The sequence below is a fragment of the Dendrobates tinctorius genome, unplaced genomic scaffold (assembly GCF_039654945.1).
Source record: "Dendrobates tinctorius isolate UK_male_01 unplaced genomic scaffold, ASM3965494v1 ptg000032l, whole genome shotgun sequence".
NCBI classification, from domain to species: Eukaryota; Metazoa; Chordata; class Amphibia; order Anura; family Dendrobatidae; genus Dendrobates; species Dendrobates tinctorius.
In genome coordinates this window covers 4,422,521-4,440,000 of record NW_027361700.1, presented here as the reverse complement: position 1 = coordinate 4,440,000, position 17,480 = coordinate 4,422,521, and the positions used below count along the sequence as shown (strand labels likewise).

Sequence of the window (17,480 nt, the reverse complement as noted above, 5' to 3'; positions counted from 1 at the left end):
GGGTGTGTGATGACATCATGCCATGGTGGGTGTGTGATGACATCATGCCATGGTGGGTGTGTGATGACATCATGCCATGGTGGGTGTGTGATGACATCATGCCATGGTGGGTGTGTGTGTGTGATGACATCATGCCATGGTGTGTGTGTGTGTGTGATGACATCATGCCATGGTGTGTGTGTGTGTGTGTGTGATGACCTCATGCCATGGTGTGTGTGTGTGTGATGACATCATGCCATGGTGTGTGTGTGCGTGATGACATCATGCCATGGTGTGTGTGTGCGTGATGACATCATGCCATGGTGTGTGCGTGATGACATCATGCCATGGTGTGTGCGTGATGACATCATGCCATGGTGTGTGCGTGATGACATCATGCCATGGTGGGTGCGTGATGACATCATGCCATGGTGGGTGCGTGATGACATCATGCCATGGTGGGTGTGTGATGACATCATGCCATGGTGGGTGTGTGATGACATCATGCCATGGTGGGTGTGAGATGACCTCATGCCATGGTGTGTGTGTGTGTGAGATGACATCATGCCATGGTGTGTGTGTGTGTGTGTGTGTGTGAGATGACATCATGCCATGGTGTGTGTGTGTGATGACATCATGCCATGGTGTGTGTGTGTGTGATGACATCATGCCATGGTGTGTGTGTGTGATGACATCATGGTGTGTGTGTGTGTGATGATATCATGGTGTGTGTGTGTGTGTGTGTGTGATGACATCATGCCATGGTGTGTGTGTGTGTGATGACATCATGCCATGGTGTGTGTGTGATGACATCATGCCATGGTGTGTGTGTGTGATGACATCATGCCATGGTGTGTGTGTGATGACATCATGCCATGGTGTGTGTGTGTGATGACATCATGCCATGGTGTGTGTGTGTGATGACATCATGCCATGGTGTGTGTGTGTGATGACATCATGCCATGGTGTGTGTGTGTGATGACATCATGCCATGGTGTGTGTGTGTGATGACATCATGCCATGGTGTGTGTGTGTGATGACATCATGCCATGGTGTGTGTGTGTGATGACATCATGCCATGGTGTGTGTGTGTGATGACATCATGCCATGGTGTGTGTGTGTGATGACATCATGCCATGGTGTGTGTGTGTGATGACATCATGCCATGGTGTGTGTGTGTGATGACATCATGCCATGGTGTGTGTGTGTGATGACATCATGCCATGGTGTGTGTGTGTGATGACATCATGCCATGGTGTGTGTGTGTGATGACATCATGCCATGGTGTGTGTGTGTGATGACATCATGCCATGGTGTGTGTGTGTGATGACATCATGCCATGGTGTGTGTGTGTGATGACATCATGCCATGGTGTGTGTGTGTGATGACATCATGCCATGGTGTGTGTGTGTGATGACATCATGCCATGGTGTGTGTGTGATGACATCATGCCATGGTGGGTGTGTGATGACATCATGCCATGGTGGGTGTGTGATGACATCATGCCATGGTGGGTGTGTGATGACATCATGCCATGGTGGGTGTGTGTGATGACATCATGCCATGGTGGGTGTGTGTGATGACATCATGCCATGGTGTGTGTGTGTGTGTGTGAGGACATCATGCCATGGTGTGTGTGTGTGTGATGACATCATGCCATGGTGGGTGTGTGTGATGACATCATGCCATGGTGTGTGTGTGTGTGATGACATCATGCCATGGTGTGTGTGTGTGTGATGACATCATGCCATGGTGTGTGTGTGTGTGATGACATCATGCCATGGTGTGTGTGTGTGATGACATCATGCCTTGGTGTGTGTGTGTGTGTGATGACATCATGCCTTGGTGTGTGTGTGTGTGTGATGACATCATGCCTTGGTGTGTGTGTGTGTGTGATGACATCATGCCTTGGTGTGTGTGTGATGACATCATGCCTTGGTGTGTGTGTGTGATGACATCATGCCATGGTGTGTGTGTGTGATGACATCATGCCATGGTGTGTGTGTGTGTGAGATGACATCATGCCATGGTGTGTGTGATGACATCATGCCATGGTGTGTGTGTGTGTGTGTGAGGACATCATGCCATGGTGGGTGTGTGTGATGACATCATGCCATGGTGTGTGTGTGTGTGTGTGATGACATCATGCCATGGTGGGTGTGTGTGATGACATCATGCCATGGTGTGTGTGTGTGTGTGTGATGACATCATGCCATGGTGGGTGTGTGTGATGACATCATGCCATGGTGGGTGTGTGTGATGACATCATGCCATGGTGTGTGTGTGTGTGTGTGAGGACATCATGCCATGGTGTGTGTGTGTGTGATGACATCATGCCATGGTGGGTGTGTGTGATGACATCATGCCATGGTGTGTGTGTGTGTGATGACATCATGCCATGGTGTGTGTGTGTGTGATGACATCATGCCATGGTGTGTGTGTGTGTGATGACATCATGCCATGGTGTGTGTGTGTGATGACATCATGCCTTGGTGTGTGTGTGTGTGTGATGACATCATGCCTTGGTGTGTGTGTGTGTGTGATGACATCATGCCTTGGTGTGTGTGTGTGTGTGATGACATCATGCCTTGGTGTGTGTGTGATGACATCATGCCTTGGTGTGTGTGTGTGATGACATCATGCCATGGTGTGTGTGTGTGATGACATCATGCCATGGTGTGTGTGTGTGTGAGATGACATCATGCCATGGTGTGTGTGATGACATCATGCCATGGTGTGTGTGTGTGTGAGATGACGTCATGCCATGGTGTGTGTGATGACATCATGCCATGGTGGGTGTGTGTGATGACATCATGCCATGGTGGGTGTGTGTGATGACATCATGCCATGGTGGGTGTGTGATGACATCATGCCATGGTGGGTGTGTGATGACATCATGCCATGGTGGGTGTGTGATGACATCATGCCATGGTGGGTGTGTGATGACATCATGCCATGGTGGGTGTGTGTTGACATCATGCCATGGTGGGTGTGTGTGATGACATCATGCCATGGTGGGTGTGTGTGATGACATCATGCCATGGTGTGTGTGTGTGTGTGTGAGGACATCATGCCATGGTGTGTGTGTGTGTGTGAGGACATCATGCCATGGTGTGTGTGTGTGTGTGATGACATCATGCCATGGTGTGTGTGTGTGATGACATCATGCCATGGTGTGTGTGTGTGTGATGACATCATGCCTTGGTGTGTGTGTGTGTGATGACATCATGCCTTGGTGTGTGTGTGTGTGTGATGACATCATGCCTTGGTGTGTGTGTGATGACATCATGCCATGGTGTGTGTGTGTGATGACATCATGCCATGGTGTGTGTGTGTGATGACATCATGCCATGGTGTGTGTGTGTGTGTGTGTGTGTGTGTGATGACATCATGCCATGGTGTGTGTGTGTGATGACATCATGCCATGGTGTGTGTGTGTGTGTGTGTGTGTGTGTGATGACATCATGCCATGGTGTGTGTGTGTGTGAGATGACATCATGCCATGGTGTGTGTGATGACATCATGCCATGGTGTGTGTGTGTGTGAGATGACGTCATGCCATGGTGTGTGTGATGACATCATGCCATGGTGTGTGTGTGTGGGTGTGTGTGATGACATCATGCCATGGTGTGTGTGGGTGTGTGTGATGACATCATGCCATGGTGTGTGTGGGTGTGTGTGTGTGTGTGTGTGATGACATCATGCCATGGTGTGTGTGTGTGTGATGACATCATGCCATGGTGTGTGTGTTTGTGTGATGACATCATGCCATGGTGTGTGTTTGATGACATCATGCCATGGTGTGTGTTTGATGACATCATGCCATGGTGTGTGTGTGATGACATCATGCCATGGTGTGTGTGTGATGACATCATGCCATGGTGTGTGTGTGATGACATCATGCCATGGTGTGTGTGTGTGATGACATCATGCCATGGTGTGTGTGTGTGTGTGTGTGTGTGTGTGATGACATCATGCCATGGTGTGTGTGTGTGATGACATCATGCCATGGTGTGTGTGTGTGATGACATCATGCCATGGTGTGTGTGTGTGATGACATCATGCCATGGTGTGTGTGTGTGATGACATCATGCCATGGTGTGTGTGTGATGACATCATGCCATGGTGTGTGTGTGATAACATCATGCCATGGTGTGTGTGTGATGACATCATGCCATGGTGTGTGTGTGATGACATCATGCCATGGTGTGTGTGTGATGACATCATGCCATGGTGTGTGTGTGATGACATCATGCCATGGTGTGTGTGTGTGTGATGACATCATGCCATGGTGTGTGTGTGTGTGATGACATCATGCCATGGTGTGTGTGTGTGTGTGATGACATCATGCCATGGTGTGTGTGTGTGTGTGATGACATCATGCCATGGTGTGTGTGTGTGTGATGACATCATGCCATGGTGTGTGTGTGATGACATCATGCCATGGTGTGTGTGTGATGACATCATGCCATGGTGTGTGTGTGTGTGTGATGACATCATGCCATGGTGTGTGTGTGTGATGACATCATGTCATGGTGTGTGTGTGATGACATCATGCCATGGTGTGTGTGTGTGTGTGTGTGTGTGTGTGTGATGACATCATGCCATGGTGTGTGTGTGTGTGTGTGATGACATCATGCCATGGTGTGTGTGTGTGATGACATCATGGCATGGTGTGTGTGTGTGTGTGATGACATCATGGCATGGTGTGTGTGTGTGATGACATCATGGCATGGTGTGTGTGTGATGACATCATGCCATGGTGTGTGTGTGTGATGACATCATGCCTTGGTGTGTGTGTGTGTGTGATGACATCATGCCATGGTGTGTGTGTGTGTGATGACATCATGCCATGGTGTGTGTGTGTGTGATGACATCATGCCATGGTGTGTGTGTGTGTGATGACATCATGCCATGGTGTGTGTGTGTGATGACATCATGCCATGGTGTGTGTGTGTGTGTGATGACATCATGCCATGGTGTGTGTGTGTGTGTGTGATGACATCATGCCATGGTGTGTGTGTGTGAGATGACATCATGCCATGGTGTGTGTGATGACATCATGCCATGGTGTGTGTGTGTGTGAGATGACGTCATGCCATGGTGTGTGTGATGACATCATGCCATGGTGTGTGTGTGTGGGTGTGTGTGATGACATCATGCCATGGTGTGTGTGGGTGTGTGTGATGACATCATGCCATGGTGTGTGTGTGATGACATCATGCCATGGTGTGTGTGTGATGACATCATGCCATGGTGTGTGTGTGTGATGACATCATGTCATGGTGTGTGTGTGTGTGTGTGTGTGTGATGACATCATGCCATGGTGTGTGTGTTTGTGTGATGACATCATGCCATGGTGTGTGTGTGATGACATCATGCCATGGTGTGTGTGTGATGACATCATGCCATGGTGTGTGTGTGATGACATCATGCCATGGTGTGTGTGTGATGACATCATGCCATGGTGTGTGTGTGATGACATCATGCCATGGTGTGTGTGTGATGACATCATGCCATGGTGTGTGTGTGATGACATCATGCCATGGTGTGTGTGTGTGATGACATCATGCCATGGTGTGTGTGTGTGATGACATCATGCCATGGTGTGTGTGTGTGTGATGACATCATGCCATTGTGTGTGTGTGTGTGATGACATCATGCCATGGTGTGTGTGTGTGTGTGATGACATCATGCCATGGTGTGTGTGTGTGTGATGACATGCCATGGTGTGTGTGTGTGTGTGATGACATCATGCCATGGTGTGTGTGTGTGTGTGTGATGACATCATGCCATGGTGTGTGTGTGTGTGATGACATCATGCCATGGTGTGTGTGTGATGACATCATGCCATGGTGTGTGTGTGATGACATCATGCCATGGTGTGTGTGTGATGACATCATGCCATGGTGTGTGTGTGTGTGATGACATCATGCCATGGTGTGTGTGTGTGTGATGACATCATGCCATGGTGTGTGTTTGTGATGACATCATGCCATGGTGTGTGTGATGACATCATGTCATGGTGTGTGTGTGTGATGACATCATGCCATGGTGTGTGTGTGTGTGAGATGACATCATGCCATGGTGTGTGTGTGTGTGAGATGACATCATGCCATGGTGTGTGTGATGACATCATGCCATGGTGTGTGTGATGACATCATGCCATGGTGTGTGTGTGTGTGATGACATCATGCCATGGTGTGTGTGTGTGTGTGAGATGACATCATGCCATGGTGTGTGTGTGTGTGAGATGACGTCATGCCATGGTGTGTGTGTGTGTGTGAGATGACGTCATGCCATGGTGTGTGTGATGACATCATGCCATGGTGTGTGTGTGTGTGAGATGACGTCATGCCATGGTGTGTGTGTGTGTGTGTGAGATGACGTCATGCCATGGTGTGTGTGATGACATCATGCCATGGTGTGTGTGTGTGTGGGTGTGTGTGATGACATCATGCCATGGTGTGTGTGGGTGTGTGTGATGACATCATGCCATGGTGTGTGTGTGATGACATCATGCCATGGTGTGTGTGTGATGACATCATGCCATGGTGTGTGTGTGATGACATCATGCCATGGTGTGTGTGTGTGTGTGTGTGATGACATCATGCCATGGTGTGTGTTTGATGACATCATGCCATGGTGTGTGTGTGATGACATCATGCCATGGTGTGTGTGTGATGACATCATGCCATGGTGTGTGTGTGATGACATCATGCCATGGTGTGTGTGTGATGACATCATGCCATTGTGTGTGTGTGTGTGTGATGACATCATGCCATGGTGTGTGTGTGATGACATCATGCCATGGTGTGTGTGTGTGTGTGTGTGATGACATCATGCCATGGTGTGTGTGTGATGACATCATGCCATGGTGTGTGTGTGTGTGTGTGTGTGATGACATCATGCCATGGTGTGTGTGTGTGTGTGATGACATCATGCCATGGTGTGTGTGTGTGTGATGACATCATGCCATGGTGTGTGTGTGTGTGATGACATCATGCCATGGTGTGTGTGTGTGTGATGACATCATGCCATGGTGGGTGTGTGATGACATCATGCCATGGTGGGTGTGTGTGTGTGTGTGATGACATCATGCCATGGTGTGTGTGTGATGACATCATGCCATGGTGTGTGTGTGTGTGATGACATCATGCCATGGTGTGTGTGTGTGTGATGACATCATGCCATGGTGTGTGTGTGTGTGTGATGACATCATGCCATGGTGTGTGTGTGTGTGATGACATCATGCCATGGTGTGTGTGTGTGTGTGATGACATCATGCCATGGTGTGTGTGTGTGTGTGATGACATCATGCCATGGTGTGTGTGTGATGACATCATGCCATGGTGTGTGTGTGATGACATCATGCCATGGTGTGTGTGTGATGACATCATGCCATGGTGTGTGTGTGATGACATCATGCCATGGTGTGTGTGTGATGACATCATGCCATGGTGTGTGTGTGTGTGATGACATCATGCCATGGTGTGTGTGTGTGTGATGACATCATGCCATGGTGTGTGTGTGTGATGACATCATGCCATGGTGTGTGTGATGACATCATGTCATGGTGTGTGTGTGTGTGTGATGACATCATGCCATGGTGTGTGTGTGATGACATCATGCCATGGTGTGTGTGTGTGTGTGTGATGACATCATGCCATTGTGTGTGTGTGTGTGTGATGACATCATGCCATGGTGTGTGTGTGTGTGTGTGTGTGATGACATCATGCCATGGTGTGTGTGTGATGACATCATGGCATGGTGTGTGTGTGTGTGTGATGACATCATGGCATGGTGTGTGTGTGTGATGACATCATGCCTTGGTGTGTGTGTGTGTGTGATGACATCATGCCATGGTGTGTGTGTGTGTGTGACATCATGCCATGGTGTGTGTGTGTGTGACATCATGCCATGGTGTGTGTGTGTGATGACATCATGCCATGGTGTGTGTGTGTGTGTGTGTGTGTGTGTGTGTGATGACATCATGCCATGGTGTGTGTGTGTGATGACATCATGCCATGGTGTGTGTGTGTGATGACATCATGCCATGGTGTGTGTGTGTGATGACATCATGCCATGGTGTGTGTGTGTGATGACATCATGCCATGGTGTGTGTGTGTGATGACATCATGCCATGGTGTGTGTGTGTGTGATGACATCATGCCATGGTGTGTGTGTGTGTGATGACATCATGCCATGGTGTGTGTGTGTGTGATGACATCATGCCATGGTGTGTGTGTGTGTGATGACATCATGCCATGGTGTGTGTGTGTGTGACATCATGCCATGGTGTGTGTGTGTGTGACATCATGCCATGGTGTGTGTGTGTGATGACATCATGCCATGGTGTGTGTGTGTGTGTGTGTGTGATGACATCATGCCATGGTGTGTGTGTGTGATGACATCATGCCATGGTGTGTGTGTGTGATGACATCATGCCATGGTGTGTGTGTGTGATGACATCATGCCATGGTGTGTGTGTGTGATGACATCATGCCATGTGTGTGTGTGTGTGTGATGACATCATGCCATGGTGTGTGTGTGTGTGATGACATCATGCCATGGTGTGTGTGTGTGTGAGATGACGTCATGCCATGGTGTGTGTGATGACATCATGCCATGGTGTGTGTGGGTGTGTGTGATGACATCATGCCATGGTGTGTGTGTGATGACATCATGCCATGGTGTGTGTGTGATGACATCATGCCATGGTGTGTGTGTGTGTGTGATGACATCATGCCATGGTGTGTGTGTTTGTGTGATGACATCATGCCATGGTGTGTGTTTGATGACATCATGCCATGGTGTGTGTGTGATGACATCATGCCATGGTGTGTGTGTGATGACATCATGCCATGGTGTGTGTGGGTGTGTGTGATGACATCATGCCATGGTGTGTGTGTGATGACATCATGCCATGGTGTGTGTGTGATGACATCATGCCATGGTGTGTGTGTGTGATGACATCATGCCATGGTGTGTGTGTGTGTGTGTGTGTGTGATGACATCATGCCATGGTGTGTGTGTTTGTGTGATGACATCATGCCATGGTGTGTGTGTGATGACATCATGCCATGGTGTGTGTGTGATGACATCATGCCATGGTGTGTGTGTGTGTGTGATGACATCATGCCATGGTGTGTGTGTGTGATGACATCATGCCATGGTGTGTGTGTGTGTGTGTGTGTGATGACATGCCATGGTGTGTGTGTGATGACATCATGCCATGGTGTGTGTGTGTGTGTGATGACATCATGCCATGGTGTGTGTGTGTGTGATGACATCATGCCATGGTGTGTGTGTGATGACATCATGCCATGGTGTGTGTGTGTGTGTGTGTGTGATGACATCATGCCATGGTGTGTGTGTGTGTGTGATGACATCATGCCATGGTGTGTGTGTGTGATGACATCATGCCATGGTGTGTGTGATGACATCATGTCATGGTGTGTGTGTGTGTGTGATGACATCATGTCATGGTGTGTGTGTGTGTGATGACATCATGTCATGGTGTGTGTGTGATGACATCATGCCATGGTGTGTGTGTGATGACATCATGCCATGGTGTGTGTGTGTGTGTGTGTGTGATGACATCATGCCATGGTGTGTGTGTGTGATGACATCATGGCATGGTGTGTGTGTGTGTGTGTGATGACATCATGGCATGGCATGGTGTGTGTGTGTGTGTGTGTGATGACATCATGGCATGGTGTGTGTGTGTGTGTGATGACATCATGCCATGGTGTGTGTGTGTGTGTGTGATGACATCATGCCTTGGTGTGTGTGTGTGTGTGATGACATCATGCCATGGTGTGTGTGTGTGTGTGTGACATCATGCCATGGTGTGTGTGTGTGTGTGTGTGATGACATCATGCCATGGTGTGTGTGATGAAATTTGACATGGGTCATTGATGCAGATGCTTCCTTTTTACACTGTGTAGCCCTTTCCTGAAATAACCTAGCATATTTTACTTTTTGGTTATCTGACCATCATGATTTTTTAGACTTCTATTATACCAGCCTGGACCTTTGTGTATGGCACGTCCCTGGTTTGGCAGCCTTTCTCTGTTCATTTCGTCCTTTGTATTGTACTGCCAAGGAAGTGCCTTCAGAATGAGCTCAGTCCCCACTGATTAACAGATTGACTTCCTTACCCATATCTCAGTACCCAGCATACAAACACAGGAAGGTCTCCTGTCTATCTACACTACTACAGCTGTGCTACAGTGTCCCCTACTTACTTGTGCTCCCCATTATGCGGCCAGTCCAGACAGCTTGTTATTGGCTCTGAATTGCAAGTGGAAGTGTCAGTTGTTGTACTTGTCCTTTAAATCTCTCCCAGTACATGAAGATTATGCTTGTACTGTGCCCCCTCTGCTGGGGAGATGATGGAGTGAAGGGTCAGATCCAAGGAAGAGAATATCTGCCACAAGCACCAGCTCTGTCACACAGCGCACCATATCTCTGCTTCCTGTTGGCTATGGTGCAGGCGACCTATACTATTAAAGAATGTGACATAGCTGACGACTGAGCAGACAGTCCCTTGAAAAAGTGTTCACAACCTGTGAACTTTCCCACATTTTTCATTGTACACCCACAACGTTAAATGTATTTTATTGGGAGTTTGGGATACATCAACACAAAGTAGCAAGTATTTGTGCAGTGTAAAGAAAATGATACATGATTTTTTTAAATCTATAAATCTGAAAGTTGTGATGTGCATTTGTATTCAGCCCCCTGTAGTCTGATACTTTGTAGGACCACCTTTATCTGCAATTACTGCTGCAAGTCTTTTTGGGTCTGTGTCTACCAGCTTTGCACAATTAGTGGATGACATTTTTGCCCATTCCTCTGCGCAGTCTAGCTCAGACGGAGGCGTCTGTGAACTGCAATCAAGTCTTACTACAGGTTCTGAATGGGCGTTAGGTCTGGACTGTGACTGGGCCATTTGCACACATGAAGATGCTTTCATCTAAACCATCCTTAGTAGATCTGGCAGTATGTTTAGGGTGGTTGTCCTTCTGGAAGGTGAACTTACATCTTCGTCTCAAGTCTTTTGCAGCCTCTAAGGTTTTCCTCCAGAATTGCCCTGTATTTAGCACCATACATCTCCCCAACAATTCTGACCAGCTTCCTTGTCCCTGCGGAAGAAAAGCTTCCCCACAGCATCATGTTGCCACCTCCATGTTTGTCGGTGGGGATGGGTTTTTTTCAGCTAGAGTTATTTTACAAAGAAGAACAGGCAAAAATGTCAGCCTCTAGATGGGCAAATCTGTTAGAGATATACCCAAAGGACTTGCAGCAACAGCTATTGCAGCAAAAGGTGGTCCTACAATGTATTGGCTCGGGGGCTGAATACAAATGCACATCACAATTTTCAGATTTATATTTTTTCCTTTCACAAATACTTTTTTCTTTTTGTTGCTATATCAAATCCCAGTAAATTATTTTGACGTTTGAGAGTATAAAGTGAAAAAATGTAGAAAAGCTCACGGAGTATGAATACTTTTTCAAGGCACTGTATATGTTTACTCCAATGGAGAGAGAGGGGCTTACTGCTTGGGGGGAAAGATCAGGCATGTTAAAATCTAGATCGGCCATCTTTCTGTCTTCCAAGTTCTGTGATTCCTGAGTTTGGTTTACCTTCATCCAATGTGTGCTGATAGCTTTGGTCTTGCAGATTTGTCTGTCTGTACTATGGTTCATGTTAAAGCGCTGAACCTCCTGGCCTGGTTAGTAAGACAAATGTTCTCTGCATGAGTCATAGTAATTAGACTGCTTATCTGCAGAAAACATTTGGTGGGCAGTGCCCATAAGTCAGTGCCAGATCAAAGCTGCCTGTTCCGAGCATTGGACTTCCTGCCAGTGATGACAATATGGTCAGTGGCCCTTTGCCAAGGTACCTTGCTTAGCTAGTGTATGCATATGTACTGTGATTTCATCTAACGGTTTTCTTTTAAGGTCATTGTGGAGAGTAGTGGAATGTGGCTACACAATTACATGCTGCTCATTGAATTTAAAGGGAATCTGTCACCCCTTTTTTGAGATGTCATATATTGATATCATTCAATTGTGTGTCACATAAGGATTCTCTTAGTACTTTTGCTTCCCCCTGACCCCGCACCTTTCATGCATAAATACCTTTTTTATATCAGTTCAGATGTATGTAAACTGCCACAGTCCGGTCTGATGGGCGGGGCTTATTCAACTGAAGAAATGCGTAGAGCAAGACAGGGAGGGGGGAGCAAGTGAATAAGCCCCGCCCATCGGACCGGACTGCGGCAGTTTACATACATCTGAACCGATATAAAAAAGGTATTTATGCATGAAAGGTGCGTGGTCAGGGGGAAGCAAAAGTACTAAGAGAATCCTTATGTGACACACAATTGAATGAAATCATTATTTGATATCTCAAAAAAGTGGTGATCGATTCCCTTTAAAGAGAATCTGTCGGCAGGATTTCACTTCCCCCATCCAAACTATTTAAATGTTCATGATCAGGCCATTAATATCTTTACGGCCAGTCCGTTCCTCCATTATTGAAAAATCCGCGTTTGACTTGATATACAACTGGCTATGGTAGACATAAAGCCTCCGTCACTCCAGCTCTTTTCCCAGCCCAGCGTCACCTCCTCCTGCTTGACTAGATGTTTAGTACGTGTCCTGAAGTATCTGTTTTCTGGCCACTTGATCAGACATGTTGCTGATTTGTCCATTAGGATGTGTGAGAGGCTTCCTTTCTCTATTGAAGCGTATGCATAGCAGGAATAATGTTCTTCCACTTTACAGGGTGACAGTGTCCACAAGTCTGTATTCATCATCTTCTTCCAAGGAGACCAGCTGAAGAACAGAGTGAAGAAGATCTGTGAAGGGTAACTCCTGCCGATCCAGTAGATTACGGAGATATACAGTATATATATATATATATATATATATATATATTTATTACTGTATTTTATTTATTTAATATTGGAATACACTAGACAACCAAGATTGTTGTTTTATTTGCTGTTTTTTTATGTCATTAACCAGCAAGTCTGCTTATTTGCTTGGGCTGTGCCTAGAACTGCAGTTCATTCACATTCCATGGACTACTGTGCAAGACTATGCACGTGGACCAGATTGGCGCTGTTTCTAGAGCAGATGGGATCCTTTTTTTTTTTCATACTCCTAGACAACTCGTGCAAGGAATATTCCACTATTCCATTCCCATGCAATCTTGAATGCACCATTTAAGTGTTTTGAATGCTAATGCACTCTTATATTTTACCTAAACATGTCTTATATTTTGCCTAAACATGGATGAATGATTTCTACGTGCTTTACAGTTCAGCTACAGTACTAATGTCTTATTTACCTGTAAAGAGGTTGTTTAATTGTAGAGAACCGTGGCTGCTTTGTTTCAGAAACACTGCCTCTCCTGAGCATAGGCTGGTTAGGGTATTGCAATTCTGCCTCCCATTAAGTGAACAGGGCTGAGCTGCAATACTATACACAACCCATGGTCTGGTGCTGCTGTGTCTGAAAGAGAGCAGCCATGCTTTTCTAAGCCTGGACAAACCCACTAAAGGGTTGTCCCAGTAATAATACCCCTTGCCATGTGCCTTATTAGGGGATAAAAACATCATAGCAGAAGGTCTCTTGCCTGAGAGTTTGCTTTGAGTCACAGCAGAGCAATGCAAAGAGTATCCATCCAGCCATCCATCAGGCCTCCTATGGTCACCATTTCTCCTAGATAACCGCTTGCTGGGCTTAACATAAGCCAGATGGGCATTGTTCATTGTTCAGCTGGACACATGGCCAGCTTAGTGCCAACCCCTTTAGCTTTATGTACCCCTAGCATTGGATACCTGGCCACGCTCAGTTTGCTTTACTGCTGATGTCAGTTCCCTTCCATTTAAAAGTTTTTTGTTTTTGTTTTGTTTTTTTTTTCCCTTGTTCTTCACAGATTTCGGGCTTCACTTTACCCTTGTCCTGAGACACCACAGGAGCGCAAAGAGATGGCGGCTGGAGTAAACACAAGGATAGATGATTTGCAGATGGTAAAACTTTAAAGGGGCTGTTCATCCTGTATGTATTGGAATACAGTTGTGCTCAAAATTTTACATACCCCGGCAGAATTTTTACTTTCTTGGCCTTTTTTCATAGAATATGAATGATAACAACAAAACTTCTTCTCTACACATGGCTAGTGGTTGGGTGAAGCCATTTATTGTAGCGTTTATGGTTGTGGCCAAAAAGTTCAATTTTGGTCTGATCAATCCAAATTGCGAGTCCAGTATTTCAGCTGATGCTTTTTGTGGGTTTTTCTTTGCGTCCCGAACAATTTTCCTGGCATTTGTCACAGGTGTGGATGTTACCTTTAGTAGCCATTCAAACCTATTTGTGTTAACTTCTGTGCATGTTATCAGGCCAAAATCACCAGGGTATGGAAACTTTTGATCAGGGTCATTTGTATGTTTTAGGCTGTCATTATGATTTATAAAGAGAAAACACAGTAGTTTGACAATAAATGGCTTCACCCAACCACTAACCATGAGTGGAGAAAAAGCTTTTGTGTTATTCATATTCTCTGAAAAAAGGCCAAGAAAGCAAAAATTGTGCGGGGTTATGTAAACTTTTGATCACAACTGTAAAGCTTATTCATTAGGAATAACTAAATATTAGAGGAATTGGAACGTTTCTTGAAACTGGAAATGAACGAGGCAGGCAGTAGGTAGATGGAGCTCGGTTACAGTGTTCTTCTTTTGGCCCACATTGAATATAAATGTATGCATAATCGCCATCTCCACCGTACATTCACATTTCATTCAGCTAGATGATGAAGAACAACCATAGATGGGGATTACAGGAAAAAATGCAATTCATAATTGCAACTTTCCTAATTTCAGGTTCTTAACCAAACTGAAGACCATCGCCAGCGAGTCCTTCAAGCTGCTGCTAAAACCATCCGAGTCTGGTTTATTAAGGTCAGAAAAATGAAGGCCATTTACCACACACTGAACCTGTGCAACATCGATGTTACACAGAAGTGTCTGATTGCAGAAGTCTGGTGCCCAGTGGCGGATCTGGATTCCATCCAGTTTGCTCTCAGGAGAGGCACAGTGAGTATTATTGTGTCTCTATTAAAAGGTTTTTCTCATGAATTAAGCCCCCCGCTAGCGAGATCACTGTGTGTGTCACTTGACCAGCGACCGGCCCCCCTGCCGGGTATCGCTGATCGTCCTGAAATGGCCAGGACATTTTTTTGATCGCTGGTCTCCCGCTGGCCAGCATGCATCGCTGCGTGTGGCAGGCGGGAGACCAGCGATCAGCGCGCTCGTAACTAAGGTAAGCGCAGGATTTTTAAGCAGCGCGCGGTGCTTAGAAACCCGATGTGTACCTTAGTTACCAGTCTACACAAACAGCTGGAGGGCACTACTGCTCGGGATCACCCGTGCATGCAAATTACATGCTACACAAAAAGAAGAAAAGAACATGCACATGTTTAGTTATGTCTACCCTTTCTTTTTCCACATATGTTCAGATGCTGCTTTAGGCCTTTTTCTGAGTTTATGCCTCTGAGGATTTACATCTTGTTCCAGCATATATGAAGCTACGTGATGTCATGCAGTTTTTCATCTATAATAAGAAGAGGACTTTTCTGTTTCCGGATTGTTTATTTTCACCATTTGATGGTTCTGGACTGCTATATCTTCAATAGAGTGGAACATTTCTGATTTTGGACTGTTTTCTGAACGTCTTTTTCTGAGCGGTCTTTGTACTATTATCTCATATGTTCTGTATAACCTTGACATCATTGTATATTGGGCATGTGGCATTGTAGTTGGGGAGTGTTGTGGCTAATATCATTGATGTTTGATATTGTACTTACAATTATCTATAAACTACCTTTTTCATTTTTCATATTTTTTTTTATACATTTCTGGTTGATAGTCTTGGTAGCTCCCGGGGTTCCTCAAATAGGCTGGGTTCATTTTTTTGACAGGTGAACTAGTTTCTACCTGTCCAAAAAAACCATGGTTTTTTGCTTATGAATGCCCTTGATATCCATATGGGTTCTTATATGTCTGCCCACTATGCTGTTTGGGCAACTTGCTCCGATTTTTCCATCATGACCTTTCCTTTTATTGATAGCTTGTGTTATATTCAGCATTTTGTGTCTCTTAGCCACTCTTTCTCCATGTGCCCTTTCTTTCCTATGTGTCCAGCACGGACACATTTCTACTGCGCATGAGCGAACTGTATGGAGCATCCTTATGCCCGGACTCTTAGTATGTGCGCGTGCGCGAACTGGCGCATGCGCTGTGGATCATGGCACCAGCCATCTTGGAGTCCCAGGGCGATGCCTTCATCGCTTTCTTTGAGCCTGCGCTGATACTGGCCTGACGTCATTTCCTCCTGCGTCACACGCTGGCCCCGGGCTGTGGAGATCTGCGCGCCTCCAGCTTCCAGCTGTGTCCTGTTAAACCGTCTCTCCTAAACGGTATTTATATGATGCCTGTACATACACTTGCCTCTGCCCCTGATGAAGCCAGGCTCTCTGGCGTAACGCGTCGGGCATCTGTGGGCACCTGCCTCCCCCACCGCCTCCCTCATTACCGGGCATTAAGGTGCTTCAGCTGGATTGGATAGTGTGTCTAGGGGCATCACTGTATCACCTGGGCTCAGGTTGTATGGGGTACCTCTCCTTGTTTGCTCTCTATGACTATGGGCTCACATCTTTTTTCTTATTATAAGCTTCATTTTTTGCTCCAGCTATATTAGTGACCTTTCCCTTTAGACATATAGGCTTATTGGAGGGACTGTGTTTACTTCTACCCAGCCATTATTACCTTTGATTACAGGGACATTTGTCACTTTATCCTTTGTAGAGGTGGGCTTTTGGCGGGGTCTTTTTAACCCTATTGTGGGTTTTTGTGTATATGTCTTATTGCCCCTTTTGGGCATTTTTAATGTTTTTAATGCTACTAGTGTGTTGTGCAGAGTTGTTTCAATAAAATATGCTTTTTCACTTGATTCTAGTCTGGTGATCCCCATTTGTGCATGTTCTTTTCTTCTTTTTGTGTACCTTAGTTACCAGCGCGCTGATGCAGGGAGCTGGTAACCAAGGTACACATCGGGTTTCTAAGTGACGCACGCTGCTTAGAAACTCTATGTGTACCTTAGTTACCAGCTCCCTGCATCAGCGCGCTGGTAACTAACGTACACAGCGACGCGCCCGCTTGGCGTCGCTGGTGCTGATCGCTGGTGAAGCTGCCTGTTTGACAGCTCACCAGCGATCATGTAGCGACACACCAGCGATCCTGACAAGTTGATATTGTTGTCGGGATCGCTGGTGAGTCGCTATGTGTGACGGGGCCCTAAGAGGTGATACATGTCTAATTTTTGGCTTCCCCAAAAATGACTAAAACCAGAGCTATTCCTCAGTAGAGTGGTCAGAGATTGAATGGAGGGGCACAATCGCTTAGGGCAGGGGTGGGGAACTTCAG

The 17,480-nt window shown here is 46.3% G+C and overlaps 1 protein-coding gene across 7 annotated transcripts in view; it reads left to right on the top strand.

Moving 5' to 3' along the window:
* The window catches only part of ATP6V0A1 (ATPase H+ transporting V0 subunit a1), a 167,717-nt gene that overhangs the window by 110,599 nt on the left and 39,638 nt on the right, over window positions 1-17,480 (top strand). For all 7 annotated transcript variants that reach the window (XM_073572337.1, XM_073572330.1, XM_073572336.1 and 4 more), the window contains exons 8-10: window positions 12,778-12,860; window positions 13,937-14,030; window positions 14,880-15,092. In XM_073572337.1, coding sequence (XP_073428438.1) covers window positions 12,778-12,860; window positions 13,937-14,030; window positions 14,880-15,092 — 390 coding nt within the window. The remainder of the gene's footprint in view (window positions 1-12,777; window positions 12,861-13,936; window positions 14,031-14,879; window positions 15,093-17,480) is intronic.